Source organism: Parus major, chromosome 1 (genome assembly GCF_001522545.3).
Source record: "Parus major isolate Abel chromosome 1, Parus_major1.1, whole genome shotgun sequence".
Classification (NCBI taxonomy): domain Eukaryota; kingdom Metazoa; phylum Chordata; class Aves; order Passeriformes; family Paridae; genus Parus; species Parus major.
In genome coordinates this window covers 106,248,826-106,267,013 of record NC_031768.1, presented here as the reverse complement: position 1 = coordinate 106,267,013, position 18,188 = coordinate 106,248,826, and the positions used below count along the sequence as shown (strand labels likewise).

Genomic DNA, 18,188 nt, shown 5'->3' with positions numbered 1-18,188 from the left:
TTTTTCTGTTTAAGAGGTAATTGGCATAGTTCCTTAACAGTTGCCTTTAAGTATAAAATCCTTCTGGATTCTGATGCTGGAGAATATGGAGGGCATCAAAGGCTGGACCACAATACAGAGTACTTCTCTGAAGAATATCCTCACAATTATCGACCTAATTCAATTATGGTAAGTAAATTGTTTAGACGTTTGTTTGTTTGTTTCAATTTTACTTTCATCTGTGTAAGTTTTGCAATTCTTTGGACAAATATGGAGTCTCTTCTAGTATTTGGGGGAAGGGGGAATTTTTAATTTATTTTCTGAAATTAACTTTTGTCTAAATACAGTATAGATAACATTATGATTTTATTATAACCGATAATGCTGGCTAATTTTTCTCTTTAAACCTTTCTTTCATATTTTCATGCACTTTTTGCAGTGTCTGGCACACAGTGTTTCTTGCCAACATGCATGAAAACCTGCTAATATGCTTTTGAGTTGCTATCCTTGATATTATAATTTGCTTCATTTTCATACTGAGAAACTGCATCTTCATGCTTGCTTTATTTAAAGCTCTGCAGAAACTGAATCTTATTTTGCTGTCTTGAAATCATGTGCTTAACTCTACAAAGATGGATTAGAACCAATCGAGCCAAACTGGCTTTTTCCTCCTTAGTTTACAGAAAAACTTTGCAAAATGGAACAGGATTTCTGTTCTCATCAAGAAGTTCAAGGATTTCCAGTCCTAAACTGATATGAGTAACGGGTAAAGAGTTTCCCAGAAATCACTTGGAATTAACTGGGAGACATATCCTTGCATACAATTTCTGTTAGCTGAGGTGGTCACTAATAAAACTCTGCCTTTCTTAATTGCTCTTGAAATCAGAATCATCACAATTAGCAGTGTTAAAATGTAATTTTTCCTAATCTTTATATGTGTATATGTGCACATATTCCCCATTCTTTCTATATGCATTCTCATGTGTATATGCTCACAAGCACAAGAAAATAAGATTCAGAAAGGCTGGGATTTAAGGCAAGAGTTCACTGAAAGAAATCTGAAATTACTTACATTGCTGAGTAGACTTTTACACCTAAAACATTTATGTGGGTGAAGGGTGTGTTCCTCTATGCACAGGTATATTGGTAAATGTGAACACCTGCAAATAAGTTACATTTGTAACATTAAGAGCCTGCAAAAATGGAGCATCTGCACTGATTTGTGTGAGCCACTCCCCTTCCATGGCTGAACAGAGCATGAATTTCTAGTGTCACAACTTTTCTGATGAAGTCTAAACTCCTGAGAGTTATTGTCACTTCTAACCACTCTCTCTCTTTCTTTCATTGTATCCTGAGTATTGGCATTTCTTTCATTTGCATGGTTGAAAATATTTCCACTACGTGAAAGAATTCTTTGTGCTTTTGTCATGTTGGTGTAAAGGATCTTAGGAATGGGGTTTGGGTTGATTTTTTGTTTTTAAAGTATCTGCATGTGACAGTGCCTTCACAGCGTGGGTAAGTATTTGTGCTAATTTGAAATGAAAGGTCTAAGATTTCATTCCTGAGGGTTATGTCACAAATTACTGCTTCCAGAGTTCTTGCTTTGTGTGCCCAATTCAAATACTGGGTGATTGGAGAGCATCTTAATTATCTATCACTAACTTAACTTTTGCAAGCCAATTAACTGTAATTTGGAATGTGTATTTCACACTTAGTCCATTAGATTTAGTCCAAAGCTGCGGTTTGCTAGGAGAATGCGGAAGATAAAGCACGTGGCAAACACAGCAGCATAAGCTGTGGCATGGCAATTGCACCTCTAGGTTAGAAAGAAACCCAGGTAAACTTTCTCTTATGTCCTTCTGCCACCCAATTCACAGAACATCTCCAGCCAACCCCCCAGAAGATGTCACATGCACCAAGTAAAGGTAAAGTACCAGTGAAAGGACACCAAGTAAAAGCAATCGCGAAAAAAATCTGGAAAACCGGAATTCAGCAAATAGATCTTCACACAAGAAAGAACAAAAGTTACACTAAATGCCTCCAGCTGCTATTTTGCAGTAAAACAAAGATGTTTTCTTTCAAATAGCTATTTATATCCAAGTTATTGGGTAATTTGTCCTGCTTAGGAATGTCTTTAGTCTTTATTGCAGTTTCTAAAATCTAACTCAAAAGTCTTCCCACCAAATTCTTTTCAAATAACGTATTATGACACCCTAATAGACTCATGAAAGTTATTTTCCTGTTGTTTAATAATAATTCATAATGCATGAAACTTTAGTTTCTTGTTTCAAAAATTTTAGTTTTCTTTTCCACCACAAACTTTGAAGAAGTAATTTTATAATGAGAGATGCACCTCCCTTAAGGTGTGTGAGTAAACATTGTCAGCAAAACATGCCCAGAGGGTTGTGGCAAAATAAAATCACATGCAATAATTCTGCTTCTCATGTCAAGCTTAAGTAGCACACAAATATGTTACAAAAATAGGAGATTAAATGTGACATGATTCATTCTAAAAAATCACCTAATAAAAGTAATATTCAAGGTGGCATATCAAAATGAGAAGAAGGGAGATATGAAATTCCTGGAGGAAAGAATCCTGGAGGAAGATGAAGCTTTGTAAGCACTGCTGAGCATTTCATTGTACAATTTTCAGTCTTGTTTAGCAAAGCTATTAGAGGGCCAGAATTCAAAATCATCAGACACACCTTGAAAACTCCATAGAAAATGCACAGAAATGCCCTTTGTAATATGACTTATTTAAATAACTGTGCTTGCACTGCTTTTTCTATAATGGATTGTTAACAAATACATGAAATGTACGTAACATTCCATGTAATCAAATATTTAATAACAAGCTGTGAACCATTTTGTCACTGTAAGAATAGACTCTTTTTACCACAGCTTCATTTCTGTTTACAACTCCACTCTGGTATTCTCATACCAGTCTTTTTGGAGGCTTGTTTTATAAAAGATGTGTGCTTTTTGAATGCTTCTGTAAACATTTAGTCTGGCTTCTGTCTCATCATCTCTTTGCTTGATGTAAATTAAGTTCTTCACGCACATTTCAGCCCCTGTCAGATCTTAGTGCCCCTTTATGGATTAATTCATTTGTTGGTACCTAAGTTGGCTTTTGTGGTTGGATGTGAAACTTAGATTTGGAGCAGGGGGAAGAAAAAAAGTAATTTTTTAATAATGCATCACTCCAGCTGTCTCTTTGGGCTTTTCTAAGGTATCCAACTTGACTGCATTTTGCTGTAGGAAAGAGCTAGCTATCAATGAGTGTCCTAGTAATTTTTTTGTACCATGCCAAAAGTTTGAATTTATATGAAGATGGAGGGGTTGTACTTTCCTACTTTGTGCACCATCAGAAACTGAGTAATAAGCAGGCTTAGTGGAATATTGCAGAGGATGTTGTGTCACTGGAAAAGCAGTATATGATTTATTGTGAAATATAATTGCTTAATATATTTCAACTTTTATAGATTTACTTTTTCTGTAGTTCATTCTAATTAGTTAAAAAAAGTAAATAGGTCTCAGAGTATTGCTTTTTCCCTGTCCCCAGTGCTGTCTTTTTTTTATTTCTCTATTTTTGGCATTCAGCAATATAATCTTTTCACATTTAATGAAAGTGAAATTATATAGTTTATTTTAAGAATATCCTTATTAAAGGCTTGAGTTTTTAACCTTGACCTTAATGTATAGTATTCAATGTCAAAGTGCAACTTCCTGCTTCCTTGAGTCTGTGGACAAATTAAAATACTCCCATAGATTGAATTGATCTAAAAGCTTTTAGTGACCTTAGCTTTGAAAATACTAATTTAAATAAGTTTCATGATAAGGATTTATGTATTGAATTTTAAGGGACTGATGTAATCTTTAACTGTTTTCTCCCCTGACATGCACCAATACATAGATTAAATGAAAGAATGTTTGTACTTAGAAAGTTAACTGTTCAAACTAGGTGAATCAGTTAGAATTTAATGCCACAAAGGTCTTTTTGATTTATACCTCTTGGTGATTAAGATTTCTAAATTCATTTGTTCATCTTCATTGATCATTTGACTTCTTAAAACCACCAGCAAATGTAAAGTTACTCTCTTAGCAATTTTGTTTCATTCTATCTTCATTTTCAGTGTCCTTGTTTTTCAGGGTGTTTTGCTGTCTTTTTTAACGTACTTTTTTCCCAACCTGACAAAAGAGTAGAGAAGATAATAGAGAAGAAATTTTGAGACACACCCTGTGCAGTATATGGACTTATTTTGCGTAAATGAAGCAAGAAAGTCTAATAAATTATTTTCTGCATATTTATGCTGTACAGCTGTAAATTGAAAAACAAATTGGAAGGCAGAAGTTTGCATTATCTTAAGCATACCTTCTTTGTCATGTGCAATATCTAGCAAAATGAAAACCAAAATGTGTGAGATTTTATATAATAAATTATAGTCAGAAAGGAAGAGCTATTATCTATTTTATTCTTTGATGGTTAATTATATTCTCAGAATAGTGTCCGTGTGTGACAATTAGTGGTGATACAGGGACAGAAGATTGTCTAAAGCCCTCATTTTAATTAAAAGTTTGGGATAATGTTGGCACAGGCTCTTGTGACATTGCCTTCTGCATCCACCAGCTGCAATATGTGCTACTGAGTATTTTTCTGCAGTGCCTGATCTAGCTCTGAGTTCTAGTAATTCTCCCATCTGTTACAAAATGACCTTGAAATTATTTTTAGGGCTTGGTGTTTTCCAATCCTGAAAGTCGGATGAAGAGTAGTTCATTGCAGTTCCAGCCAATTTTGGTTGTGCTTGCACCTGGTACTGAATTAGTCTGACAGATCTGAAAGTAGCAGTTGTCATTTGCAGAACCTCATGCTTGTGGGCTTTTAGATACATTTGGAGATTGCTGTGTATTTTAGTCCTTTCCTGAAATATGTAAGGTGATATTTCTGCCTATAGCTGCTGCTGTTCACAGGTGCTTCCTACATGTGGTATTCCTGTATTCTTTCTAACTCTTTAAATCTCTTTTTTTCCTAGAAGTTTTCTGGATATTCACAGAGAAAAAAAAAAACAAACCAAAAAACAAACAAAACAAATAAAAGTATAAAGAGTAAGAATTTGGCTGAAAACATCTTTTTTTGTCTCATTACTAGAGATATTGTCTTAGTCCCAGAAGCCTGGATCTGTGTGGGACTTGCCTAGTTTCAGACAGTGTGGCTGCCTCATATGGACATACAATATAAAAAGGTCAAAGGTGCCAACAAAAACCCATTTTGTATTTGACTTATAAACAAGATTCCTATGGCCCACCATCCTCTCTGCTACTACATCTGCCAGTGAACTAACAGCAGTTACTCCATTCCTGCCAAATTGGGACTAAAAAGACTTTCAGTGATATTTTATGACTGAATGTTTGAAAGTTAACTTTGTCAAAAACTGTCTTTGCAGCTGAGTCATCCTGTCTCAAACAGAGCTGATGTTTTCCAGTCCCCATGTGACACTCCCCCATCAGAAAAGGCCTCATGAACCTTCCTGTGTGTGTTTTTAGATGTCTTCTTGGCTTCCTAAAATAGTGGAGTTCATGTGAACATTAGAGAGTTTGAGGTTGTAAGTGAACAACTGGTTATAGAGAGCAGAGGGACAATTCACTGAGATCCTGAGAAACCTCCTGTGACCTCAGAGCTCACCCTGCTTTCAGCAGGGAATTTGGGTCTCCTGAGGCCCTTTCCAACGTGGGTGAGCCTGGAAGTGGCTGGAAAGGGTGTTCAGAATGATCAGAAAGCCTGGAACAGAAGAGGGAATCTGAGGATGATTTGATTTATGACAGTCAAGATGTGTGTTAGCTATGAATGAATTCTCTTTAGTGTTCTGTTCTTTGGGTTTTCACTTCTGTCCATGTTCATCAAGTGAGCCTTGGGAAATGGTGAAGGAGACATGAATGGGATAAAACTTGTGATCAGAAAGAGCAGGTTAGAAGAACAGAGATCAATGGAACTGAGACTGGTAATTGAAAGTGCGTAATTCAGCAACAGTATATGAAAGAATAAACTTCTGATACACTTCCTAGGGTATTGAAAAAGCAAAAAAATTACATATCTCTGATAGTGTTTTTTGCTGATGAATACCTAGGTTTGATCAGGAAACCTCTATGTACCTTTAGTATACTCATCTCTTTTATAGATAGATATATATATCTCAGGCTGTATACTACATATATATAAAATGAAGAAGGGCAAGAAGGTGATTCTGCAAATCTGCTGATAAGGGAAAAAAAAAGGCAAGTCCCTTGACAAAGGGAAGACTTAAAGCTTTGATGGACAATATGGACAGTACAGGAGTATTCAGTGGTTTTTTTTTGGGCTCAGACTCCAAGAGCAAAGCCTGCTTTCAGACCCTTTTTGTGTGGTGGTGCATGACTGAAAATAAAGTAGCAGAGCAATAGGTTAAAGAGTCTGTATGTAAGTGGGATACACCCAGAGGCTTGGATGATTTCAGTGATGTGATTGCAAAGCTGGTGACTATCACCTGAGAAAAATCATAGTGGTCAGGGGAAATTTCCTGACAACTGAACTCAGGCTGAGGGGTCTGTAGGGCAGTTCCTTCAGAAGACAAGAACAAACTCCTTTTGACGTCTGTGTCCAAGCAAGTGGGTTACATGAGATAGGTCAGTCAGGAACCCAGCCTGGATTTAGCAAAGTCAGAGCATGCATGGTCAGCCTGATTGCTTTCTTGGTGAAATGACTCAAGCTGTGAGCACAAAGTTGCTCCAGTCCGTTCAGTAAGACTTTGAGCCTTGTCTCCTGCAGCATTCCTGCCTAGGAGCTGAGGAACCAAAGGGCTGGATAAGATTGTTAGGTGGGTTAAAACTGGCTGGGCCACTGCTGTTTCAGCAGTCAGAGGCTCTGTGTGCAGGTGTTGACTGGTACCAAGGAGAGAATCTTGGGAATTGTGAGGGAGCTGATACTGTTGGAGTCTGGAGCAGTGACCAGCATGATGAGACAGAGCACAGTTGTAGATGACACTGAATTAGAGTGAATCATTGATCAATTGAATGTTCAAGGTCCAATCCAGACACATCTAGAGCTAAGGATAATCCATACATTTATATATTTGAAAGTATCTGGACTCAGATATATGATAAAAGGCTGCATTTCAGCTTATCTTGTCAGCAATGAATTCCTGACCTTTTTAATAAGTGTCATTAGTGGGAGGTTGAAGCATATGCTTGGAGCACAGTTGACTTGGTACAATGGCTTGAAACAGTCTCAGTAACACTCAGAAAAAATACAGAGAAAATAAATTTAAGATAAGGAGGATATGTTACTACAAGAGTGGTAATTCTGTGAGAGGTGCTGAAAGAAAAGGAATCATACTGGAGTGAAAAGGCTGGGGAAGTTTCATGGTTCAGGCTCTCAGAAGGAGGAGAGGAGGTGAGAAATCTGGGCTGAAGACCCTGCTGGGATCCTGGGCAGATAATCTTCCAGTTTTCACCTTACCTCAAGAAAGACAAGTGGTCTTTCCAACCTCATTGGTCTCATTTTTTCTTCCTCAGTCCATCACACAAATGTTCTGAGTTCTGTCTATTTAAACAAGTAATAAAGCCAGAGCACACAGACTAGTATTTCTGGAAATATTGCTGGGCTGGGGAAAAGGAATAATGCCTATATATTTGTAACAAATATTATCTAATAGTTGTGTAGTATTTTTCCTTTTTTAAAAAAATGTACACCAGTGGAATGAATAATAATAATCTTATTTTTAATTATTAATATGTTTAATCAATATTTTTTTTCTTCATTGTTCATGCCTTAATTGTTGTTTTTTGTAGCAGATAGCCTCAGAGGTGGTTACACTGACCAATGAAACAAGATTAGGAGATAGTGCCCTATGTGGCTTTTCTATGATTTAGCAAGAATATCACCAAGATAAAAAACTCTAAAAAGCATGTTTAATTTCCCTAGGTAAAGAAAAACCAAGTGACTGAAGTAATAAGGTGGCACATGCATCTCTTCATGGCTAATGGAAAACATATCTGTCATTAGTTTAAATGCAATCATCTGCACAAGTTCCTAAATTGTGCTTAAACCAGTTTTAAAATTCTGGTTGTCAATGAAGTGGTTGGAGTTGGATGATCCACACTGCTCTCAGATTCTCAGCTGATGTAAATTGACTTTAAAGGAATTGGGCTAATTTACTCCTCCTAGGATCTGACACATTATTGACCAGAGTATAATTGAGAATTGCTGTGTCCTGCATTAATGTTAATTTTTTTTTTCCTCATAACCAAAGGAACATTTTACAATTCCTTTCTTAGAAAACTTACTTATATTTATTCTTTCTCCCTTACTTCATCATCCAAACCCAGAGCACTGAATTTCTCAGTACACAACTTCAAAATCTCTCCTTTGAATCTCTTGAAAATCTTTTTCTCCTTGAAAATCTATATGTTTTGAGGTAGTTGACTTCATTAAGTATTTCCTCTCCTGCACCGGTTTATAGAAGCTATTTATCACTGAAACCTTAGGGGAAATCATTATGTTCTCTGCCTTTCAAGAAGCATTGGACACTGCTCTGTCTGATTCAATGAAGATCAGCTGTTCTTTTCCTTTTTCTCCTTTTTCCTAAAGCTCTTTATTGCTTTATTCTGTTTTGAAAACAATGAAAGCCTTTCAGGCCATCAGGCTCTCGTTAGCAGATAACGCAGTTGAAATTGCAGAATATTAGACATTCCACAGGGATGAAGGGTAGTCTAAAAGGGGACGTTGTCAGAATGAAGCCAATAATCTTCAATCTTGTGTTACCTTTTATAATTGCATTTTTATTGACTTGTTGAGAAAACACATTCATAGACCTGACAACTGATGGAGTGCCGTGTATCAAGGTAATTGGTAGATACCACGTATCAGTCTTGTTTTCTGATTGTGACTCCACTCAGCTTGGGAGGAATGTCATGTAAAATATATTGCCACGAGTTCTTTGGTGATCTATCAGGAGTCTTTTGATTATATGTGTTTGGGTGTTTTCATGGTATTCAGGAGAAAAAGGGAAGAAAAATGCAAACATTTAAATGGTTCATTTTGATTCTGTCCAGTCTCAGGAGTGACTTTTATTGCTCAGACACTGACATTCCATAGGTGCCAAGAATGCATAGAATATGCTCTTGTGTCATCTTGCTGGTATTTACCTGCAAGAAATGACATCACAGGCCTTGGGACAACTTTAATTCGCAGCAAAAGAGAGTTGCAAAACTTTGTAATTATCACTGACTGGTCTGTTGACCTAGACATTCTCAGGTTTTTGAAGCTGGTCATTGTAAGTCATATGAGGCCCTCTCCTGGTAGCCACCTAAAATATATCACCTAAAATTTATCAAAATACATAAAAGAAAAATAGAAAAGAGATTGTAATTAGGCTGCCTTTAAAATTTGTGTAATTCCAGTGCTAGGGACTAAGCAGACAACAATCATTCTTTAAATTTGGTATTTATGACCCACACCAATGCCCAAATGACAGATTTTTAGCAGTTAAAATGCAGGGCTTTTTTTCCATATGTTGTTACTTCAAAGTTGTGTCCTGTAAGGTTTCTGTGTTTTTTCAGCTGTTCTTGTTTTTGTCATATTTTTTCCTAGGTGTACATTCCAAGCAGAGTGGCTCTTGTGCTTCACAACACAGACATCCCAAAGTGAAGTTCTATGTACCTACCACTGAAGAAGCAAGTCACAAAGTGCTGATACACTTTACTAGTACTAAGTATAACAAAACTTGCTCTAAGGAGGCTTTCTGAGGCTGAGTATAGTAATATTAGGTGTTTAAAATGTAAGATTAATATTCACATGTAATTGCAGAGCTCTTGACTTGCTAGAACCTCTTTTGAGGAAGCTTTACAAAGAGGCAGAAAGGAAAACGTTGGGTTTGTAGTTCTCGTAGTACAAAATTACACTTAAGGTGTTGCAAAGCAGCAGGTATTCTCAATTAAATTGTTGTTTACAGAATTTTATCAGGAATGATAAGAGTGATCCTGCTCCAAAGTTTGTAATTTCCTATAATCCTCATTTTGATAGTGAATTAAAATATTCATTATATATTAATGCTTCTTACTAAAAGTAAGTAGTTTGCTTAAATAAAACAGAAGTTTTTGGCTAAAAGGCAGCCTTAACGGTTTGTGGGACCTAATTTGAGGCTCCTCTTCTTCAATGAAGTCTAACATGGAATTAGAAATGTTTATCCAAAAGGATGAGAAGGTCCTCTGAGAGTCTTGTCCTTTGCCATTTTTTATTTAATTACAAATGCACATTTTTTATTTAATACAAATGCTGGGCAGCAAAACGAGCAGGCTGATTGAGTGGGGGCCTGCTGATGCTATTGTGTGTGCTGGTTATCTGCTCCCACCCAAATCACTTAGTCTGAGCATCTCACTTGCTACAGCTGGACAAAAATGACACAACTCTTTTATTTAGATCACTAAAATGTTCAGTGAGAAGGGTCTTCCTGCAACAATACCACACTGGAAGAGGTACTTAAAGTGTAATTCTTCCTGCTGCATTTATTTCACTAACATCAGGACCTCGCAATACTGATTTCACTACTTCCAGAAGCTGCCTTTCAGCTCGGAACACAATGATGTTCTTGCACTTTTATAACTTTTGAAACATTGCTTCTCATGAAGAAGCAGTCTCAAAATTCAGTGATCAAACTAAGGTGTTTTTTTATTAAAATTAAGATAGATAATTATTGGAGTGCTGCTAAGATAATTCAAGTGAGTTCCTTCACGAGCTACAACTTTTTTGTAAAGAGTAAGATTTTGTATATTTGAAAATGTATTGCAGAGTATTCTGGAAAATTAATACCAAATTAACGAGACATGCTTTATTTTGTTCCATTTATTTAAAAACATATTTGAATTGGTTCTGAAATGAATGTCTTTTGTACCAATCTGAATTTTCTAACTTTTAAAATAGCCAAAGAGGAAGATGTCCGTGACCATTTCCAAGTCATAATTTTACCCAGTTTCCTTTGTGAACCATTGTGTAAACTACTGAATAGTTGGTGCCAACACTGACAATCTATTCACAGTTCTTGGAATGCTTACTTGTGGCTTACTTCCTAAGCAAAATAAGGGATGGAATAATGCAGCATGATGGAAAACAGTCTTTTGCAGAGTTCACACTGGAAGGACTTTGTGGACATCCCCAGTCTGATATGTTCTGTGTGGCAGAGAATGTTATATTGCAGTTGGCTACATTAGGATCATGCTTCATTTTCCTCTACACCAGTTTGATCATTGTTTGGTTGTGAGCTAATAAAAGCATTCCTGTTACGCTATGACTTTAAATAAAATATACTGAACTGTTTTAGCAACTGGAACTGATTATCTTTTTTTTTTTTCCCCAGATTGTTTTCCTTGTAGTGAAATAATGAACAACTTCTAATACATGTCATATTTACACTGTATTGATCTAATACATTTTATAGGGTAGTTTGTTTTTTAGGGGTTTTTTTGTTGTCTTTTTTTTTTTGTTTTGTTTGTTTGTTTTCGTTTGTGTTTTTGTTTTGGTTTTTGTTTGTTTTGTTGTTGTTGTTGTTTTACTGGCATCAGTTCCAGATTTCAAAATGTAATGGCAAGCATCTGTGTCATACCTTTTTTCAAGAGAAGGAATAAATGTATGATGTGAAGTATAAACTGTAAAATCACATGCAAAATAAACTCTAAGGAGGAGAAAAGAAATGCATATATGGTTTCATTCCTTGCATTGTAAAATGATTTTGCAGCAATCTTAACACTGAAAGATAGATTAGATTTTTCTCCATCCTAAAATCAGGGATGTGTCTTGGTCAGAAGCAGTCATAATGAGATTGTTAGAATATTTGACTTATGCATATTTTCTTTTACACAATGATAGGTTAATAAAAGTGCACAAACAAAATTTGCAAGGTGAACATGTAAATACAGAAAGCATATAATTAGGGCTTTTTGGAACCCACTTCTGCATTGTAATGGTGAATGTGCTACTGTCTTACAAGACTGGAAAATTTTCCCTTTCAATACCCATGGCAAGCAAATTTCTTCCTCCTGCTCTTTGACTATTGATGGGTTATGAAGAGAAATTCAGCTTTCCTTCTAGTGTCACTGTGACTGCAACCAAGGCCCCTCCTTACAGTCATGTGCTGAGGTTGTCACCATGTCTGGTTGAAGCCTGGCACATTCTGAGAAGCAGATGAGCTCCAGGGCTATTTTGCTTGGCCACATCTCAAATCAGCTCCTTCAGGGCAGTAATTGAAGTGCTCCATGGTGATATATCCCCAGCCACAAAGCTCACCACACATATTCAGACATAGTCAAGGAACTCTCTTTAAAGATGTACAGGACTGATAAGGATTTACATTTCAACATTTGGAAATGCAGAGCTCCCTGTCACCTGGGAATTCGTATGAGCCCTGGCCCCAGAAGTTGTTGCTCCACAGTTTCTCTCGCACCATGAGAACTCAAACTCACCTTTACCTGCCATTTTATCTAAAGATTCTTCCCTCTTATCTAAAGACCTTCCCTCTGTCTTGCACTGTGTGTGTGAAGGGTTCTTTGTACTTAATAATTCAAGTTACTCTCCAGGCCAGGTGCTTGTTTTGATAACAGGCATCCAGTACTCTGGTGTGTTCTGTGAGCAATGAGTTTTAATTTCCCTGCTGTTTTCTCCTCCTCCCACAACTCAAGCTTTACTGTCCTGAGGTTTATTTTGAAGATGAAGAATGGAGTCATTATTTAAAACTGGTGAGTACTTCTGGAAAACAAATTTAATTGGAAAAAACTTTTCAAGCTTTCTGTTTTGTTTTTTTTTCTATGAAGTTTTTCTTGCTCATTCTATTCAATTTAGTAAAGACTTTTTTAACCATATGCTCTGAAAGACAGGAATGTGGTGATGGTAATACTCTGCCAAAAGAAGAGCAGCTGTGTGAACAGTAAGATACCAGATAAGCGATTGTGTGGTACTTGCAGGTACTGCAGAGTGATATTTTTGTATATTAAACTGTCACAATTCTGCTTTCAAATGATGTTTTAAGCATCTTGAAGTAGTTTTAGCTTTCCCATTTTTTTTTTTCATGACTCCAGGTTCTTCACAGCCTATTAATTTTTAAAGAAAGAATTTCCTGTCTATTTAAGTCTCATTTCTCAGAGCTTAAAAGTAACTCAGTAGTTAAGTAGTAAAAAGTAAAGGTTAACTGAATGAACAGCATAAATTGTTTTCTTTAACTTAAATAAATGTGGACATTCTCTTCAGGATATGTTGAGGTGTATGGTTTTCCTGTCTTCTGATTCATAATTTAAATTTCTAGGAATTTAAGTATTTTATCATTGACTGATGTTTCCAAACCAGGCATGTTGTCATTGTTGAACTACTGCTACAGAGATGAAGCAGTGTTTTACAAATTTTTATATATCCTCCCTTAGCTAGGATCCCAGTTTCATAAGAATCAGCCTCTAAATGGTATCTTTGTAGCAATTACTTGGAAGGGTTTTGCCAAGGAAGATTGTGCACATGTGTGTGTTTTCACACCTCAGAGTTTATGGTGCAACTGTTTTAAAAGGGATAAGAGTGTAATTTGCTGTGATGGATAGCTGGTTTTATGCCAGTCTTACTTTTTAATTGTTTCATTTTCTAGATTTTTTAGAGTTTGTTTCAAATTCTTGGGGAGAGAAGAAGTGTCTTTCTGAAAGTTTCACAAGCATTTAAGGAAATCCAAAAGTTTTGGTCATGTTTTTTCTTTTATATAGGGAGAAAAGGTTTTTTTTCTTCATGGAATGTTTCCTTTAAGTAGGCTTTTTCAGTTTTTGATTCATGTGAAAATAAGTTGCAGTAGTAGTGATAAACTAACATGTGACTGCTCTTCTAAAAATAATTATATAAGTTGTTGGGTAAAAATAGCTCTAGTTGAATACTTCAAAAATATTCTGCTTATGGAAAGGTAGAAACAAAAGCTAATGATGACTCATTAGATGACAAATTATATTTGTCATGCCTGTGAGTACAATCTGTACCCTGTAAATATAAATAAGTCTTGGCTATTAATGGTAAATTAAAGCCTAAAATACATTAGGATGGAACATAAGAATTTGTAGTTATTGAAGAAACCAGTCTGAGCTTAGCTGCTGGTTTTGAATATTTACAAAGATATTTTGAACACTGAAAAAAAAATAAATCTATGACTCCACATCAAATTAACTCCAAATTTTCAGTATTGTTAAAAGCTAGAAGCAAACTTTCTCAACTTGCTTGTTTCTTCTGGCTGTGCCTCACAGATGACAATTTAAATGTATAGAACAAGAACAGTCTGTTATTGAATATTCAGTGCATTAAATTTACATTGTTCTCTCTTTGCTGGTGGTATGAGGTTTATGACAGAAGAGATGGAGTGCATTTGGGAAGAGAGGTGTGCCTGCAAACACTGAGGAAACCAAGCTGCCAGTGCTGTAATGGGTGTCGTGGTTTAACCCCAGGCAGCAGCCAGGCCTGAGGCAGCCACTTGCCCACTGCCCACCAGATGGGTCAGGGAGAGAATCAGAAGGGTAAAAGCTGGAAAACTCATGGGTTGAGATATGGACAGCTTAACAGGAGAAGAAAAAGCCATGCACACAAACAGAGCAAAACAAGGCATTCATTCCCTGCTTCCCATGGCTGGGCAGGTGTTCAGCAATCTCCAGGAGATCAAGGTCCCATCACACATAGCAGTGACTTGGGAAGACAAATGGCATCACTCCCAACATTCCCCCACTTCTTCCTTCTTCCCCTCACCTTACACAGTGAGCAGGACGTCACAGGGTCTGGAATATCCCTTTGGGCACTTTGGGTCACCTGTCCTGGCTGTGACTCCTCCCAAAACCCCAGGCACCCCCAGCCTCACTTGCCAGCATGGCAGTGTATGAGAAACAGAAAAAGCCGTGGCCCTTTGTGAGCCCTGCTCAGCAATAACAGAAACATCTCTGTATTATCAGCCCAGTGTTCAGCACAAATCCAAAACACAGCCCCATACCAGCCACTGTGAAGAAATCCAACTCTACCCCAGCCACACCCAGCATGGCAGGACTTGGGGCAAGCACCCAGCTCTTCTGGGCTACTGGGTCTGGTGGAGCAGGTCCATGCTAAATTAGTATTGCTAAATCAGTGTTTTGGCTGTTGCTGCATGATGTTTGTGTAGTGTGAGGGCCTTCTGTTCCCTATCCTGTCCTCACTCACCCCTTGCTGGGGGGTGCCTGGACATCTCCCTGCTCATGGAAAGCTGTGAATGAATTCCTGTTTCTGCTTTGCTTGTGCATGCACCTTTTGCTCTGCCTGGTGAAGTATTCTCACCTTCCTTCTATTCCCTCACCCTCCTGGAGGAGATGGGGCTAAACAAGCACATTGTGAAGGTGTTTGGCTGTTTGCTGGGATCAACCCACCATCCCCAGCAGAAACTGAGTGAGCTCTCCACCTTGGAAGGAAATTGTCTGGCAGGTGGGAAGTAGGTGAAGTCACTTGAAGTAATTTGAAAATCATTTGGAATAAAAGGGTGGAGATCAATCCCAGCTTTCCTTAGCTGCCTTTCACAAAACACTGAATGTGTATCTTGTGTTTATTTGGGTTATAGAGTGAGACAACTGGAGTAGCTTAATCCTGCTGTTCAGGTATCACCTGTATGAAGGAACAGTCTATATATTCACTCAATTTCATGCTAAAAGTTTGTGGACCTGTTCTTTTGCAGCAGTAGCATATGATTATCCCTTAGAAAAGTGTAAAAATATTTTCCTGCTTCAAAATGGAAGTAAGTTATAATGTAAAATCTTTGATTAAAGTTTATTCATTATTAAGGGGGAGGATGGGATAGAAACTTCCAGCAGAAGACTAACTTCTGGTTCAGTAAAGATATGCAAAATTAACTAAAATGAAAAACTGGTCTTTAAAATGTATGGAGTTTTAACCATTTCTTTTGCACAAAGCTCCTTTCAGCTGTTGACTGCTGCTTCTTGTTTTTTTTTTTTGTTTTCTTTGTTCCTAACACTGGTTTTAGACCAAAGGCAACACTGAGTCTTTCTGTATTCTGTATCCTGTGTCACTACACTTATGAATGTTTGAGGCAATCCCAGTTATCAGTCAGAAGGTGGGCTTAGCCTTACTTTGGGAGTTTCAAAGGTAGGGATAAGAGGAGGGACTGAAGATGTTTCCTGGTTTTGCTAAATACCACTTAAATTCCTGCCTTTGCAATTCCACTAATCATTTTAAATCTTTGACTGTGGCATGTCTTTGTTAGAAAACAGCTAGCCCCATGCAGCACCAAAAAAAATGCATGTCTTTAGACTGGCATGGGAAAGCAAATTATGCAAGCACATCATGTCCAAAACTGAAATGAATTCTTCTATCCAGGTTTGTTTATCTGAAGGGACTTAGTGATGGTCACTTTGTGAAATGGAGCAGATGAGCTGTGTGGCATAGAGAACAGGTTTTTGTGCTGAAAAAAAACAATTTTCCCAAGGCAAAAAATATTCCAGTATTTCAACTATGGTTTGTTTTTTTTTTCATTAAAAATATTGGATTTTGACAAGTGAGCATTTTCATAGGAAGAGATTTGTCAAAAACCCTTCCAGAACAGTTCCATAGAAATAAAAATATTATTCAAAATCAATGCTTACATTATGTGCAAAGCATAGACCCAGCTTTAACTCTGTTAGTGCATGCAGTTGCTTAAAGGGAGTTTTCATTAAATTCATTGTGTAATTGAATTACTGTATCATTTTTATGCAGGGAAAAAAAAAGCTTTTTAATAATCATGTGATAGGGCCATTGAGTTGGCTTTCCACAGGCCTGCTTTGACTTCTCAAATTCCAGTCACCTGTGTAGCTCCTTCCTGGTGCCTTTTGGGGAGCCTGGCAGGCAGTGGTTTGACCAAGCTGCTGCCCTCAGCATCTTCTTCCCCAGCTGGGCCAGGCTGTCCTGGTTGTTCTCCTTGCACAAATGCTGGTGGATGCCAAGTGATGAACTGGACTGGGGACCTGATTTTGTAGAAATATTACTCTCTGGAATGGCATAAGCTGCTGAGATCTGTAGCTTGAGGTGGAAAACTGACTCTTTATGATTGATAAACATCTCAGTCTCCCTGCAACCTGTCAGTGGGGATGAGTGCTGCATTCACTCCTGTTATTCATTCAATGGTTTTGCTAGTACACAGAACTAACTCTTCCCTCTGTTTTTCAGTAACCTTCTGGATCTACTAGCCCTGTTCCTCAAGCTTGTTCAGACAAGTGCAATGCAATTCCTCATACTCATGGATCAAAACAGGGGACAGTTCTTTATGACAATTAACTCAATTTCAGAAATTCCCAAGGAATTCAGTAATGTGACTAAATATTTAGAAACAAGCTGAACACGATTTGCCCAACTGGGTAGAGCTGGTACAAAACATGAAAGGAGCAAATATCCTGGAGTTATGCATCTGCTGCTGCTATAGAAGCTCTCTCCAGGAAACACTTCCCTTGCACTGCCTGCTTGTTCCAGTGGCTGATTGTAATAGTCCCATTTAAGCTTGAGTGGTGATACACACCTTGTTATGTAAAACACCATGCAAGGTTGTTTAAACATGAAAGATAATTGCTGATTTCTTGCTGGCTGTAGCTCACAGGTAGACATTCCTGTGACTGATTAAATACACTGACCTTTACTATTAACATCCTTGATGAGTTTCAAGCCATGGTATGCTTTGATGTGAGGTATAGCTTTCAGCCTGTCCTGTCTGCTTTTGCTTTTTCCTGAACAGAGCTTGTCAATCTCAGTGTTTACTCTGGGCAATGTAAGCAGGTGTCTGGTGTGGTTGTGCTCCCTGCAGAGTCCAGCCACATCCCAGGACTATGCCATGGTCAGCCCTATGTGCCTCTAGCTGTTTTCTTTCTACTGCATCGTGGATCTTATGAGCAGCCCTTGTGTCCCTATCCTTTCCTATATTTCTGTCTCCCACCTCCCAGGGAGGTGGAGGTCTTGATGTGCAGATATTTACAAGGGCTTGGGCCCATCAAAATATTTATTATATCTCTCAGGAGCTTGGAGACACAGGGAACTGGAACACATGTGTTGTTCCTATGTTGTACTTCATCCTTAAAGGTCCAGTTTCTACCTCTCAACTTGCCCAGATTTTACAGATTCAGCCACTCTGGGCTGGGGGCCCCTTTTCAGGGCTGTCCCTGACCTGGAAGGATCA

At 37.6% G+C, this 18,188-nt stretch overlaps 1 protein-coding gene across 3 annotated transcripts in view; it reads left to right on the top strand.

Annotated features, from left to right (window-relative positions):
• The window catches only part of GBE1 (1,4-alpha-glucan branching enzyme 1), a 103,658-nt gene extending 91,961 nt beyond the window's left edge, over positions 1–11,697 (top strand). Inside the window, exons 14-16 of one of the 3 annotated variants that reach the window (XM_033518514.1) lie at positions 51–168; positions 1,857–1,904; positions 9,602–11,697. In XM_033518514.1, the coding sequence (XP_033374405.1) occupies positions 51–168; positions 1,857–1,904; positions 9,602–9,658 (223 nt within the window). In that variant the 3' untranslated portion in view covers positions 9,659–11,697. Of the gene's footprint in view, positions 1–50; positions 169–1,856; positions 1,905–4,128; positions 7,336–9,601 lie in introns of those variants that run through there. The other 2 variants (XM_033518517.1, XM_033518528.1) reach the window with 2 other exon arrangements.
• The last annotated feature ends 6,491 nt before the right edge of the window (positions 11,698–18,188 follow it).